The 15,331-nt window shown below is 43.9% G+C and overlaps 2 protein-coding genes across 4 annotated transcripts in view; both read left to right on the top strand.

The window, feature by feature from the left end:
- Positions 1 to 806: 806 nt before the first annotated feature.
- On the top strand, positions 807 to 7,439 carry suox (sulfite oxidase). 2 transcript variants are annotated; one of them, XM_088389213.1, is made up of 5 exons: positions 807 to 949; positions 4,659 to 4,729; positions 4,793 to 4,967; positions 5,381 to 5,653; positions 5,718 to 7,439. In XM_088389213.1, the coding sequence occupies exons 2-5, from the start codon at positions 4,671 to 4,673 to the stop codon at positions 6,930 to 6,932; spliced, it is 1,722 nt and encodes a 573-aa protein (XP_088245339.1). In that variant the 5' UTR covers positions 807 to 949; positions 4,659 to 4,670; the 3' UTR covers positions 6,933 to 7,439. The 2 variants fall into 2 exon arrangements, with proteins under 2 accessions (XP_088245339.1, XP_088245338.1); XM_088389212.1 differs by lacking the exon at positions 807 to 949 and adding an exon at positions 3,274 to 3,292.
- Positions 7,440 to 8,464: 1,025 nt separating this feature from the next.
- mmp19 (matrix metallopeptidase 19) overlaps positions 8,465 to 15,331 on the top strand; it is an 82,668-nt gene continuing 75,801 nt past the window's right edge. The window contains exons 1-7 of one of the 2 annotated variants that reach the window (XM_088389216.1): positions 8,465 to 8,656; positions 8,728 to 8,813; positions 9,026 to 9,156; positions 9,634 to 9,846; positions 9,916 to 10,161; positions 10,299 to 10,424; positions 10,621 to 10,829. In XM_088389216.1, the coding sequence (XP_088245342.1) occupies positions 8,480 to 8,656; positions 8,728 to 8,813; positions 9,026 to 9,156; positions 9,634 to 9,846; positions 9,916 to 10,161; positions 10,299 to 10,424; positions 10,621 to 10,829 (1,188 nt within the window). In that variant the 5' untranslated portion in view covers positions 8,465 to 8,479. The remainder of the gene's footprint in view (positions 8,657 to 8,727; positions 8,814 to 9,025; positions 9,157 to 9,633; positions 9,847 to 9,915; positions 10,162 to 10,298; positions 10,425 to 10,620; positions 10,830 to 15,331) is intronic. The other variant, XM_088389215.1, reaches the window with a different exon arrangement.

Here is a 15,331-nt window from a genome sequence, read left to right as displayed (position 1 = left end):
CAGCATATTTCCTTGATATATTTGTCATATTGTCATCTATTTTTTTATACATTATCATCTAAAATTGAAAATAGAAATGCATTATGTCATTTCCAGACAGAATCTAAGAATATCCACTGAATGGTAATATCCGTTTTTATGCAAAGTCTGCATCGACCAGAATGGAAAGTTCTCCAAAGTATAAAAACCGTGTTTATGGGAATAGCGTCATGATGGCGGCAATACTATTTGAGTGTACAAATAGTATCAAGAGGTGTTACCAATAGTTTTATCTCTCTTAACCGCATGTGCAGTGGTGTGCAAAGTGCAATGATAAACTAATTTTTATCATTTAATAAAGGATACCCTTAGATAAATACCTAATTTGGTGCTCAGGGATAGATATTTCCAAACTGAGAGTGTTCTATTTAACATGTAAGTTTGGTAACAGTTTGATGGAATCATTTATTATTCAATCATATCAACTCATATCGTGCAGAGCGTCCTCTAGTGGTATGCCACATTATTACTTAAATCCCCCAGTTATAGTTTACTTTTATTCAATGCATTTGCATTTAATTTTTAGGAGCTGCTCTTTAACATAATTTAGGTGCAATTTTTCCATTTATTACATTAATTTTTACGTTTATATGCATTGCATTTGACTAGAATTAGAGCATAAAGCTACATACTCGCAGTAATTAACAGTATACTGTAAAATAACTTTCCTGCTGAATGCTTGATAAACACGACATGTTAAAATGTGCACGAGACCAAAAAGTATGTTTTGGGTCATTTCCATGAGAACATTTTGCTTCGTTTTTTAATACAACGCGATATCTGTTAGCTTGAACGTTTGTTTGCCACGTTATGTGCTGCGAGCCTGCTGCTGGGTTCACATCACGTGTGCTCGGTAGGTATCCGTGGCAGTACAGCAGTAACACTCAAGCGGGCGTCTGACAGCGCATATGTGAGTTATTTTACTCTTTATTTATCACAATTTATTGCGTGAAATATCCTATCAGGACCTTTACGTGGACAAATATTCATAGTTAGTGCTCATCAGTGGCAAAGCTTGCTAACTGTTAGCAAAGTTAGCTATGAGGAGATCTTGCACAACTTGTTCCATACGAACAACCAGTTTGCAAACTCAATCTGTTCATATATTATCGACATAAATTTAATAAAACATGAGTAGATCGCTTTCACGTGACGTTCAAGTTACAATATTAATCCAGAAATGGTAGCGTTTGCCACAGGAACGTGGGTAAATGACATTTAAGTAAGGTTTACTCGAGGACATCGTTGCATTTTATTTAGTCCATTTAACTTTCTGTTTAGTGCCCCAATCGCGTTTCAATGTCAGTTTAAGTTGTAGCCATCCGTGTGTCTTTTTTTTTTTTTAACACGAGTTTTATAGCATTTAAGATCAACTGGCTTAAGCAGATATTATTGCAGATGAGTCACGAGGTTACAGGACCTTACCGATGCAAAATAAAACTGACCAGCAAACCCTTAAAAAGGTTATTTAAGAAGGAAAAGTGGAAGTACCGATTCAACTTAAATAAGAGCTCCAGATCTTTTGCCTAATTGTTTGTCAATGTTCCCTGGTTAGGGTTAGTTTGACTCTTTACGTAGTTGTCCAGTGACGTCACGCACCTCTGGAAATGGCTGAATAGTTAAATTTTTCAAAGTCAAAGTCAAAGTCAGCTTTATTGTCAATTTCTCCACATGCCAAAGACACACAAAGAAACCGAAATTTCGTTCCCCCTATCCCACGGTGACAAAACATGGCTCACAACAGACAAACAAGTAAACAAGTACAACAAAAGCGTGCTGAATAAATAATGAATAAATAACACAACAATAAATAAATAAATAAATAAATAAATAAATAAATAAATAAATTTACCAGAGTTTGCAGAAAAATAAACACTCAAAATACAGGTACCAGAATAAATAGTACTGTAACAAAATCATTGTACATTCCTGCGTTCCACTAATGGGCTTTGAGATTGTATTTTATTAGCTGTATTATCAGTTAAAGCTGCAGGGAAAGTCTGTAAACTTGATAGTAATCTCACAAACTACTGAAAAAGTTGATAAGAGATTACAAATGTAATGCAATATGTGCATTTTATGGTATCTGTGTGAAATGGACAGTTTTGTATTATTTAAAGTGCTAGAGACATCCCTTTTTTTTCCAATTAGAACGGAATTTGATAGAATGTATAAAGTGAACACATTTGCCGCATTGGAAATTAAAAATGGACACCGATTACTAAGAATAAAGCTGAAATGAAATGCCAGTTTATCGATCGGGTCCCGCACGAGCGGCGCCATTACTGTGACGTCACAAGTTGTACATCTGGATGTCAACAAACCCAAACAACATGGCAGATGATAGCGACAGCTCCGTTTCTAGCGGCAATATTAGCATCATTTTATCCGATTCAGAAACCTCTTTTGACGCAGAATATGATGAATCTAGCAGTTCACTTGGGCTGAGCTGAGCACATTTTCTGAATTGTGCCCCTCCCGTCACTCTGGTTAGGTTGGCATAGTAAAAAGTGCTCTTGGGGGCTTTAGAGTGCCGAGTTGATCTCGGCACATGAAGACATGATCACTTGCAACGTTTGGTTTAGGTTTTATAAGCATTTTTAATTTTATTGCTTAAATCGCATTTTCTCGACGAGCTGAGCACGTTTTCTGAATTGTGCCTCTCCCGTCACTGTGGTTAGGTTGGCATAGTAAAAAGAGTAGAGTGCCGAGTTGACCACTGCGAATGAAGAAATGAACATCTGCAGCATTTGGTTTAGGTTTTAGGCGCATTTTTAATTTTATTTCTTAAATCGCATTTTTTTCGACGAGCTGAGCACGTTTTCTGAATTGTGCCCCTCCCGTCACGCTTCGACATACTTTTCAAAGTCAAAGTCTCAAAGTCTCCTTTATTGTCAATTCCTCCGCATGGCAAGACACACAAAGAGATCGAAATTACGTTTCCCACTATCCCAGGGTGACAAGACAGCGTTCACAACGCACATACAAGTAAACAACACAGGAAAAATAAAACAAGAAGATGAACAATAAGAGTGATAGCACGCTAGCCGCTCCCGATGCACAGCAGAGTCCGCAAAGATAAGACAGAGTTCACAACGCACATACAAGTAAACAACACAGGAAAAATAAAACAAGAAGATGAACAATAAGAGTGATAGCACGCTAGCCGCTCCCGATGCACAGCAGAGTCCGGAAAGATGACGGTCAACCAGGCCACTGTGAACACGAGCACACAGCAGGCACGCACTGTCCGGTTCGTGGATCAGGCGAACTCAACCCATCTTGTTGTCCCGCGAACGAATGTACGCCAGGATAATGGAAGGCACGGCTAGGCGAGCTGGGTTGGCCGCAAACCTGGCCCGACGTCTCCGCGCTGGCCCCTCTTCTGCTTTTGTTTACATTCACTGAAGCTAAACGCGTACAACTTGAGACGTCATGAGACGTCACTTCCGGCTGGCGGCTCGGTGCAGTCTAACTCGTCTGTGCGGCAAATTTAAATGATATTTTTCAGAGCAACAGCTTCCTTTTCGTTGTTTCGAGCGTCAATTTATATTTATAAGCCCATAAGCTAACTAAAACCGATTTATACATATACCGGTGTCTCTAGCCCTTTAAGTCTGGCTCTTTGCCAAAACTTGAGGCCACATTGCAAGATGTTTTGTTGTTGTTTTTTTTCCCCCTTGAAAAAGAGAATTAAATATATAAATACCTGCATGATCAGTTTGTTTACACCACATTACTGTTAGTTGAGCTCCTTTTTAAAGGTCTCTGCTGATTGGTTGTTTCAGGAGGTGTACGTTTAAGTGCACTTTGGCTTTTTAACAAGAATGTAGTACACTATACAAGCCTTAGAGTGAGAGCACATTTAAACAGGATTAGAATCATAAAGTCAATGTCCGCACGTTTGTTTATAACTCATCTTGCGTGACTGCTTCTGTGAGACACGAAAGATATGAAGTCATATCCGCAGCAGTTTAATGACACAGCCTTTGCTCATTTAGATATCATCCATCCATTTTCTGAACCGCTTAGTCCCCACGGGGGTCGCGGGCGTGCTGGAGCCTATCCCAGCCGGCATCGGGCAGTAGGCGGGGGACAGCCTGAACTGGTTGCCAGCCAATCGCAGGGCACACAGAGACAGACAACCAATCGCACTCACACTCACACCTAGGGACAATTTGGAGTCTTCAATCGGCCTACCAAGCATGTTTTTGGAAAGTGGGAGGAAACCGGAGTGCCCGGAGAAAACCCACACGGGCCCGGGGAGAACATGCAAACTCCACACAGGGAGGGCTGGAGGTGGAATCGAACCCGCACCCTCCTAACTGTGAGGCGGACATGCTACCCAGTGCGCCACCGAGCCGCTAGATATCATTGTTTTTCTTTTTTTTAAAGAATAAAAGCTAAAAATGGGTGCAAGGCAGCTTGATTTAACTGATCGTTAAAATAGAATTTAAAAAAAGTAGCAAGCTTAATGTTCCTCAATGTGGTGATGTACAATTGGTCAAAACGTTACCTGAGTAAAACCTGGTAGGGCTCTGAGGTCTGCAGAATTGGGTCAAATGCATGTCAATTTTCATATCACACTTTGACAGAATCTCAATGTGATCTTCCCACAGACCATCAATGCAATGCTGCTGCTTAGATGTTGTCAAGCTCTAACACGATTTGGCTCACTCACACCTCACAGGTATGTGCAGCTCAGCTCTTCTATTTAATTAGTGGCTTAATGAGATTCCCTCCATTTTCATAGACCCCAAGCGCCTGCTGCTGCAGCATGGTGTGCGGTTCGTTTCGTGGGCAGCGGCAGCCACAACAAAGACCAGAGATGGGAGCGAGGTGGACACGGTCCAAGCTGGAGACAAGCCTTAGTGGGTCTCCTAGCCGGGACAGGAGCTGTTCTGGCGTATGGCTTCCACCATCACAAGGTCTGCTGGATGCACTTTTTTGCTCAATGTGAAATAAATGGATATTATCACAAATAGGGATCCAATTGTTAAAGGTGATCTGTGGAAAACGCACTTCTTGTATCAATGCCGCACTGTTAGTCCTTTTGTTAGCATGAACTCCAAGTAAGTTGAGTTTAGTGTTGTCGGCTGCCGCACCCGCTCTGTGCAAACAGTGCAGCAGAAACCCGACTCAGCACATTTGTTAGTTTTAACTCCCACTTTGGCTTGCATTGCAGTTTGGATAGTGTGGATGACTCCCTAACTGATGAGACATGATTCAGTACAGATGATGTCATCGTGTTATTTTAAAGTAAACTTTAGCTGGCTTGAAAGCCTGCGCTTTCTGACTGATAGCATTTTTCTATTATGGTGTTGTTATCTGTGCCGTGCAGGCGGAGCACACCGACGTCGTTAGCGTTCAGATCAAAGAGCAGACCTCCGACTTTCCCATCTTCAGTCAAGAAGAGGTCACCAAGCACCGCACGCTGAAAGATGGCGTCTGGGTCACCTTCAAAGGCAGCGTCTATGACATCACCGAGTTTGTCACCATGCACCCTGGCGGGGATAAAATCCTGCTGGCGGCAGGCGGGGCCCTTGAACCCTTTTGGGCTCTTTATGCCGTGCACAACCAGGAGCACGTGTTGGATATCCTTTCGGAATATAAGGTGTGAGGAAACACACACCAGCATGGAGATGACTTTCGGTTTAATTTTTGTTTGCCTTTTCAAGGTTGGTGATTTACGAGCGGAGGATCAGAAGAAGCAGCAGAGCGCGCCGTCCTTGGATCCGTACTCGTCTGACCCCGAGCGACACCCCGTGCTACGCGTCAACAGCTTGAAGCCCTTTAACGCCGAGCCCCCTCCCGAACTCCTCTCGGACAACTACATCACGCCCTCCGCCATCTTCTTTAAGAGGAACCACCTGCCCGTCCCGCAGGTGGACCCGGCGTCATATGAACTGCAAGTGGACGGGCTTCCCGGAGGTGTTCTCAAGTTGTCTTTGGAGGACTTAAAAAAGCGCTTCCCCAAGCACACTGTCACGGCTACGCTGCAATGCGCAGGCAACCGGCGCTCCGAGATGAACAAGGTCAAGCAGGTGAAGGGATTGAACTGGGGCATCTCGGCCATCAGCAACGCCACGTGGGCCGGCGCCCGCCTTTGCGACGTCCTGCTGGCGGCCGGATACGGTCCGGACGCGGCACGGTGGGCTCGCCATGTGCAGTTCGAGGGGCTGGACAAAGACGTGACGGGGACAACATACGGCGCGTCCATCCCCGTAAACAAGGCGACGAGCGAAGAAGGCGACGTGCTGTTGGCGTACGAGATGAACGGCGAGCCTCTTCCGGCCGACCACGGCTTCCCGGTGCGTGTGGTGGTGCCCGGAACGGTGGGCGCCCGCAACGTCAAGTGGCTGTCCAAGATCACGGTGAGTGCCGAGGAGAGCGGCAGCCACTGGCAGCAGAACGACTACAAGGGCTTCTCACCCACTACCGACTGGGACACTGTCGACTTCAAATCGGCGCCGGCCATCCAAGAGCTGCCCATCCAGTCGGCCATCACCGTGCCGGCCGACGGCGCCGTGGTGCCCCGCGCCGGCGAAGAGGTGACGGTCAAGGGCTATGCGTGGAGCGGCGGAGGACGTGAAGTGGTCCGGGTGGACGTGTCCCTTGATGGGGGGAAGACGTGGCAGGTGGCCCGGCTGAGGAGCGGCGACGAAGAGAAAACGCCGGAGCCTTCGCCGCTGGGGAGAGCCTGGGCCTGGAAGCTGTGGGAGCTCACGGCCCCTCTTCCCCCGGACACCCACCAACTAGACATCGTCTGCAAGGCCGTGGACAACAGTTACAACATGCAGCCCGACACGGTCGCTCCCATCTGGAACCTGAGAGGGGTGCTGAGTAACGCCTGGCACAGGGTGAAGGTCAACATCAGTGACGATGAAGAATAGATTTCATCGGACCGTTGCTTGACTGTGTCGTATTGATACAGATTTGTTCTCTGGAATTCGCAAAATTGGATGGATGGATTGGTCATAGTTGCAAGTTAAGTTGGTACTTAATCTTTTATTTGTAGCAAATAAAAGCGCTACTTGAATTTAAAACTGCTAACTAATAAAGGGAAATGTAATTTAAATATTTTCATGAAGGTCTGGCATGTCTTGCCAACATTTCACCTCTGTTCTGGACTGCTGAATTGATTATGTGCATCGATAGGAGGGGAAAACGGCGCTGAGATTAATGAAGAGACGTCCACTTTTGTTACTTAAAACACAGGAAATATTCAAATTTACACTTTTAATTCTTTCAAAGAATCTCGGATTATAGGAACGTGTCATAAGAATGATCAGTGAAAGGTGCAGATTGTGGAATTAAATTCACACTGGGATGCTTCCACTAGTGTTTTATATGGCAATTGCTCAATATCATGAATGACAAATAAAGAGCTTTTAATTTTGTACTCGAGTCACTCATTCATTTGCAGTGACTGGGAATTTATTTATTTACTTAATTTTCCTCTGCAGCTACTGTACGTGCGCCAAACAGTTGAGCGAGCACTCACATGCTGGTGACACATTTTTTGGCTTTTGCAAGCTCAGGAAGCTTTTTTTTGTTTGCTAAAGCCGCCTTCCACTTTGCTGGCTGGCGATATCACGCACAAACATTTTAAAAAAGCAGGCAAGGTGCTTACCTAAATGCTTTTATGTTACGTCGTGCGGATGTGGCTTCCATGCATGGAGGATGTGACAGCTAAACAAGGATAACTTCTGAGAATTCTAGCCACATCCTGTTTGGGTATTTGGGTTATTTTGCCTTCAGGCCTCGTTTAATATCCCGTTATTTTGTTCACACGCGCACAGGATTGTGTAACCCTCCAGCGCATGGCCATATGTTATTCCTGATGTTCCTGAAGCCCAGTCACATCCCAAAAAACAATCTATAACAAGTATTTTAGTGTGTTTGTTATTTTGACTGATTTGTCAACATGTCCGCTCGGATCTCTCCCTGACTCATGGCTGCCCAAACATTGGGGTACGCAGAGTAGCTCCATCAAAATGTCATGATGAGTGTAGGATTTTAGTTTTGGGGTAGAAACCAGAACTGATGACTCATTCATGAATGGACTGTGTTTCTGTGTGTGCTGCGCCGAGTTGCTAACCACTAAGACAAGGACAATAATAAAAACAATGTGTAAGAGGAAACCGATAAAACCAAACAAACATCTCTGTGTTAAAATGGAGCAGTGCATAGACATATGTAGGGTTGCATTTGATGTATGATCTATAACTTGCACTTTGTTCATTCAAACATATACTCATGTGGGATTTCACCTTAAAACATCATGCAACTAATTTGGGCTACTTTTGACCCAATATTTTGAAGACAACCTCAAGAGTTCCTCAACTCAAAACGAGTGCTGTGACTCCTCTGACAAGACAACCACACAATCACACACAGATTTAGGGCAGTCTGTTCCTCAAATCTACATTCTTCCCTGATGGCTCATCGTCTCTACAGGACTGAGTCACAGGCCAGGCCCGCTTTAAAAGTGCAGCTGCGTCCACCTCTGAGCTCAAAGATGGAGTGCAGTGGGCTGCTTGTGGCGTTGGTGGTGCTCGCTTGCAGCGGCGCATTCTGTGCGGTGGTGCAGTGGTCTGACCTGAATGAGGCTCAGGTAAGATGCTATTTTTTGTGCTGTCAGTTGCAATTTCAGTAACTCAACTTGTTTGTTCCTGCACACCGCAGGACTATTTGAAACGGTATGGCTACCTCAACGAGCCCACTGATCCACAGGATGCCGGATACCTGGAGGAGGTCATAGAAGCTCTCAGGTAACTTGAATAGCACTTACGAAAGTGATATTTTTGCCTCAATAATGGTATTAACTAAAATAGTCAACATTTTCAGTGTTATGCAAGGAGGCATGTTTCAATTTTTTTTATATGATTGCAGAAGTACCTAACGTTATGGCTGTGTAATATTATGGTCATGTGTCAAGTCTTTGTCCGGTTTGATTTTTATTATTTGTTTGTTTTGCTTCCAGGGTGTTCCAACGGGTGAATGAGCTGCCGACGAGTGGAGAGCTGGACGAGGCCACCCTGGAAGTGATGAGGCAGCCTCGCTGTGGCTTGGGGGACCCTTTCAACAAGAAACAGCACAAATACAGAGTGTTGGGTGAGTAATACCATTTCTGATGATGAGGCTTACTATCGAAACTGCACAGATGTGAGTTGATGGTCTGTAACAAATCAAAAATCGAATTAAAATCGACATCACAAAGCCGTTTTCAAATTGCAAAGGCTGGATGATGTTTTGTATTTATTTATATTGTGTCAAGATAAGTTTAATGCTTAAGTGCACTCTACTCCACAAAACCACGAAAATCTGAATAATAAATCCACAGAGATTTTTGTTATTTGTTGTAATATTAAAGTTAATAACTAACTGAAATACATATGGACAATGGGCATGTTATGCTGCCCCTTCTGATGTACATATGTTGGCCACTTGAAGGCAGTATAATACTAATATGGCTGCAAATTGAGTCATGTACTCCTCTCAGTAAGCTATTGTCATTCCTCGCAGAATGACAATTCTGCGAGGAATGAGTGGACATGGATACATGCTGATATCCCATTTGTATCTTCTCAGGTCGCTGGAAGAAGAAAAATCTGACCTACCGCATTTACAACTACACACCAGACATGACAAAGGCTCAAGTGAAAACAGCTATACAGGAGGCCTTCAAGTTCTGGAGCGACGTGACGGATTTGACCTTTAGGGAGGTGGATTATGGAAGAGCTGACATCAGGATCTCCTTCCACAAGAGGGATGGCTCTTGCAGATTTCCGTTTGATGGCCGAGGTTAGGATTTTTTTTCTGACATTTTTTATGGATTGTAGCTGCTGCTTCATCATCATCTTCTCCCTGCAGGTCAAGTACTAGCCCACGCAGAAGCACCAGAATCTGGATTGGTCCACTTTGACGAAGATGAGTTCTGGACGGAGGGGACGTACTATGGCTCCAATTTACGTATCGTGGCGGCCCATGAAATTGGTCACGCTCTCGGCTTGGGTCACTCTCAGTTCAGAAGCGCCCTAATGGCCGCCGTCTATACCGGTTACCGAAGCAATTACAAGTTGCACTTTGATGATGTGAAAGGAATCCAAGCACTGTATGGTAAGTCAACAACATCACTATTAATGATGGAAACATACTCTAAATTTTCTTAAGCTTCAAGCCAGCAAACAACAACAACAAATTAATTAAAATTTATGGGGGTTATGGGTGTAACAATTGCATCTGTTTTTGTACAGGCAAACTCACCCCTGACAGTCCGAGTACGACAACTTCAGATGGTGTCGTCGTTCCAACTGAAGGCAGCAGTGACACGGAGAGTGTCCCTGACCCGTGCACGGCCACACTGGATGCCATCATGCTTGGTACAACTCCAGGCAATTAACACATCACATCATGTTAGCGCTGGAGGAACTAGAAGTGTATATATGTGTGTTTGTGTGTGTGTGAGTGGGGCAAGAATAGATCACTATGTTAAGGTCTAGCAATCGAGGTAGCTGTCTTGTCTTCAGTTATAAAATGTGTCCCAGACCTTTAGGATGTTTCCATTTGTCCAATCAGGTCCTTGGATGAAGACTTTTGCTTTCAGCGGGAAGTACTTGTGGACCATCTCTGATCTGGGTCACAACACACCCATGAGGATTGACAGACTGTGGAAGGAGCTCCCAGGCAACTTGGATGCAGCAGTACACTCGCCAAGGACCGATAAGACATACTTTCTGAAAGGTCATTTAAAGCCATTGCAACACTTTGAACATTTACCTTACAGGGTGTCAAACTCAAGGCCCTGGGGCCAGATACGGCCCGCCACATCATTTGGCAAATTGTGCATCAAATTTGTGTCATTACTAGAATTGTAACCCCAGGTTACAGTTAGGGGTTAGGGTTGGGGTTGGTGTTAGGGTTGGTGTTGTGTGAGGATATTGTAGCGGAGTGACGAGTGTAGTTGTATCATAGTCGGACTTTGCACGCTTCGCGCAGCTTGACTCGTCAACGCTTTGCTCGGCGATCTATTAAGACGTCGTGCGTACAAGCAGCTTTCTCAAACAAGTGTTAGTCGTTGTGTTGGTTACACCACGTCGACTGCGGCCGCGGCCCCTCACTTTCGTCTTTGTAGATGTTCACTTTCTCCTTCCGTGACCAAACGTCAGCAGCCATTTCTTCAGTTTGAGATGCTAGCTAGCTAGCGTCGCGTCGTTGCGCGTTTTGCCTGGCGTTCACCGCATCAAATCAGCAGCTCTCCGCATCAACTGCATAATTTGGAATGCCGCGAGGAAGGACACCGGTATCCAAGCCTTGTTTCTGCGGATCAGGCGACCATGCTGCGATGATCCAATGCACGAACTGTAAAGCATTCATCCACTACGAATGCCTGGGGTTAACGGTATCAGAAATCAGCTCGGTGATCAACGATAAACTTGCAAGCTACATCTGCAAAGTCTGCATTACTTCGTTGTCCAGCCAAGATCTACAATCGTTTGCCGGTCTGAGTGAAAACGGGAACGTCTACCACTTCGTGAACCGATCAGGCACCGAGGATTCAGGACCACCAGGGTCTTCGGTTGTGGGTTCCGTGGCACCGGATCAGCTGTCGCAGATAATTCAAGCTGCCACAACGGCGGCGGTTAAAGCTGCGATGGAGTATATGGAGGAATTCGTCGAGCTCCGAGAAAAACGGAAAAACTTAGTGGTCGTGGGCGTCCCCGAGAAAGAACCGGACAAGGCGACACAGGATCGTGTGGATCTGGCCATGGTTCAGAAGTACTGTGACACTTTGGGCATTGATCCCGGATCCATCAAAAAGACATTTCGGGATGGAAGGAAGAAGGGCTTCAGGGTTATGAAGGTAGTATTCGACGATGGCTGTGGGCACCAGAGAATGACATTTCTAAAGAATGCCAAACGGGAATGTTTCGAAAAGGATTCCAACTTCTGAGGACTCAAATTTGTCCCATTTGTGCGATTTGACTTGACATTCACACAGCGACGTGAAGACCAGAAGCTCCGAGAAGATCTTAGAAAATTGCGCGAGGGAGGGCGGGATGTGATTATTCGAGATGGGAAGATAATTGATCGTCCGTTGCAAGTTGGAAATTCCCAACAGGGAAACGAGTGACATTTGGTCAGAATGGAGTCAATGTGGCATTTCGTGATAGTATTCGCAAAGGTGAAACTAATGGTGTTCGTATACCCGTATTTTTACTGAACGCTCAGAGTATTTGCAATAAGTTCGTTGAGTTTCTATACCTTACTAACATTCAACCCGATGCCATTTACTGTGTCTGTGAAACTTGGCTATCATCTATTATACGTGACGGTTTTTTCTCGGAAATCCTGAAAAAAATTTAATTTAGAACGCTGTGATGACAGTGTTAGGAGGGGCCCGGGAGGTGGTGTCCTATGCTTGATCCCAAAAATACTTAAGTACAGACTAGTTGATGCATTAGCTAATGATTTTTTCGAGCTTTTGTGTATTGATTTGGTAACGCCTGGTGCTAGAAATAAGGAGCCTATAAGAAAGATTGTATGTTATCGTTCCCCCACTCCGAATCGTGTTAATTCAACTGCAGCCTTGATTCAAGCTCTAAATAACTTATGCCGTTTCGAAGGCCCCATCGCTTTGCTGGGTGACTTTAACTACCCTGAGATTCAATGGGAGAATCCGTATTCTGTCAACACTGCCTTGTCCGATTTGATCAATTTCATTGAAGACAACGGCCTCATGCAGCAAGTTACTGGCCCAACCCACAAAAATGGTAATACGTTAGACTTGGTCTTCTGTAATGAGCCTAACCTCTACACCCACGAAGGCCAAGCTGAGCGTTTAGGTTTCAGCGACCATTTCATTGTTCAAGGCTTCTTTGGTCCCTTCGTCTCATTTAACGAATCCAAACCTGTGACAAAAAATTTTTCCAAAACTGACTTAAATCTTTTCAGAGATTTTTTGAATTCAATTGATTGGGTTAGAGAGTTCGATGGTCTAAATTGCGAATCCATGTGGAAGAAAGTTACCGAAATTATACAGATGGGAATAAGCAGGTTCGTGCCTCCATGCAATCTGCGAAATCACAAATTTCCTTGGTCGGCAGAATCTCACAGATTGCATGTGCGGCAAAAAAGTCTTCACCGCGTCTACAGGAGATGAGGAACGGAGCACTGTTACCGAAGATGGAAGGCTGCTTCGAAAGAAGCTCGCGATAGAAAAAGGCTAGATTATTTGACCTACGAGACAAAAATGCTTGAAAATATTAATTCAAAGACTTTCTGGAATGTTGTGCAGGGCAAATTCAAAGTCAAGGCTGAAATTCCATGTCTCAAACTCCGAAATGGGCAGATCTTAACCGATGCGAAAGAAAAAGCCGATGCCTTTAATCAGTATTATTCAACCGTTTTTACTGTTGATAATGGCGTAGCTCTGAACTTACCAACTCTGTTTGACACTGATGTCTTAGATCAATTTGATGTTGATGAAGATTCAGTTCTGGAGGCGATTCAAAGTTTGGCGGGCAAAAAGAGTTTTGGTGTCGATGAAATTCCACAATTTCTCTTAAAAGAATTGAAGCAAAGTCTTATTCTGCCCGTAACAAAAATCATAGAGGCATCGCTGCGAGATGGCATTGTCCCAAATTGTATAAAACAATCAAAGATAACCCCCATATTTAAAAAAGGTTCCCGATCAGAATGTGAAAATTACCGACCCGTCGCTTTGTTACCAGGTTTGAGTAAGATTCTTGAAGAAACGGTTAAGTTAAATATAAATCATTTTTTTGACCGCAATCATATAATATCGGACCAGCAATACGGATTTAGAAAAGGCCGTTCATGTATAACCCAAATGTTGATGTGTTTAGACCAGTGGACGAAAGCCTTGGATGCGCATAGAAATGTAGATATTTTCTATTCGGATATATCTAAAGCTTTTGACACCGTTTCTCACCCAAAGTTGATCGAAGTACTGAATGCTGCAGGAATTACTGGCCGCGCGCTCGACTGGCTCAAAAGTTACCTTAGTGACCGTTTTCAATTCGTGTTCGTAGACGGAGAAAAATCTGGTAATTTATCTATTGGATCAGGGATACCACAGGGTGGGAAGTTAGGTCCTCTGCTTTTTTCCTTATTTATCAACTATCTACCTAGTAGTGTCAATTATTGCGATGTAAAAATGTTTGCAGATGATGCGAAGCTCTCTTTTGTATTTGAAGATTTGAACGACACTGCGTTTGCAGAAAATGACCTGACAAGTATTTTCGAATGGTCAAGAAAATTTCAACTGAATTTATCATACGCTAAGTGCGCAGTTTTGCATCTAGGGCGTAGCAACCCGAAAAAAGAATATTTCATCAATGGAAATTTAATACCCTCGGTAAACCAATTCAAGGATCTAGGATTTACGATCACAGAAAATTTGAAATCTTCAGCGCATGTTTCGAACATCAGCAGGAACGCTAAGCAAATGATTTGTTTCCTCTATCGATCGTTCAAGTCAAGAAATATAGACACTCTCGTTTCGATTTACAAGTCCTGCATCAGGCCCATACTTGAAAGTTCAACGCAAGTTTGGAATTCATACTTGCTCGGAGACATAAAGAAACTTGAAAGCGTGCAGAAATTGTTCACAAGGCGACTACCTGGGTTGTCGGAAGTACCGTACGCAGTTCGCTTGGAGGTTGCAAAACTTGAGTTGTTAGAACTTAGAAGATTACGTTTTGATTTACACATGGTCTATAAAATTATTCATGGGTTAGTTGACGTACCTTTCAATTCGCTTTTCGAGTGGGCACCCTATGCCGCGACCAGGTCAAATACACACAAGCTCGCAAAAAAGCAATCGAGGCTAGACTGTCGAAAATACTTTTTCTCAAATCGGGTAGTTAACCCTTGGAACTTTTTATCTGAGGATTTGGTTTCTTCACCTAACTTGGCTGTGTTCAAACAAAGATTGTTAGCTGTAGATCGCTCGAGATTTTTGAGAGGGGGGGATTATTAGTGGCCCAATGGGCCCATACCCTCCCCGCCATGCCCATTTCATTGTTCACCATGCGGTATCATGACATAAATATCCAATAACTACTCGCTATGCTGTATTGAATGAATTGAAAATGCTATTATCATTATGGTATACCTAATGAGCTCGTTATATGGCTGGCTAAATAAAGAATAAAGAATAAAGGGGTTAGGGTTGGGGTTAGAGTTGGGGTTAGGGTTAGAGGTTAGGGTTGTTGTTAGGGTTAGAGGTTAGGGTTTCAAACCAGGGTTTAAAACTAGGGTTAGG

Source organism: Syngnathus floridae, chromosome 11 (assembly GCF_059516105.1).
Source record: "Syngnathus floridae isolate MCC-2025c chromosome 11, RoL_Sflo_1.0, whole genome shotgun sequence".
Lineage (NCBI taxonomy): Eukaryota > Metazoa > Chordata > Actinopteri > Syngnathiformes > Syngnathidae > Syngnathus > Syngnathus floridae.
Note: the sequence above shows the minus strand (reverse complement) of the source record. Positions and strands in the feature narration are given on the sequence as shown.

Bases quoted from the DNA above. Each gene is read 5' to 3' on its own strand.
- suox (XM_088389213.1), top strand. From the start codon at position 4,671: ATGCTGCTGCTTAGATGTTGTCAAGCTCTAACACGATTTGGCTCACTC. The intron at 4,730-4,792 runs GTATGTGCAGCT...CCATTTTCATAG, and splicing joins GGCTCACTCACACCTCACAG to ACCCCAAGCGCCTGCTGCTG. The intron at 5,654-5,717 runs GTGTGAGGAAAC...TGCCTTTTCAAG, and splicing joins ATATCCTTTCGGAATATAAG to GTTGGTGATTTACGAGCGGA.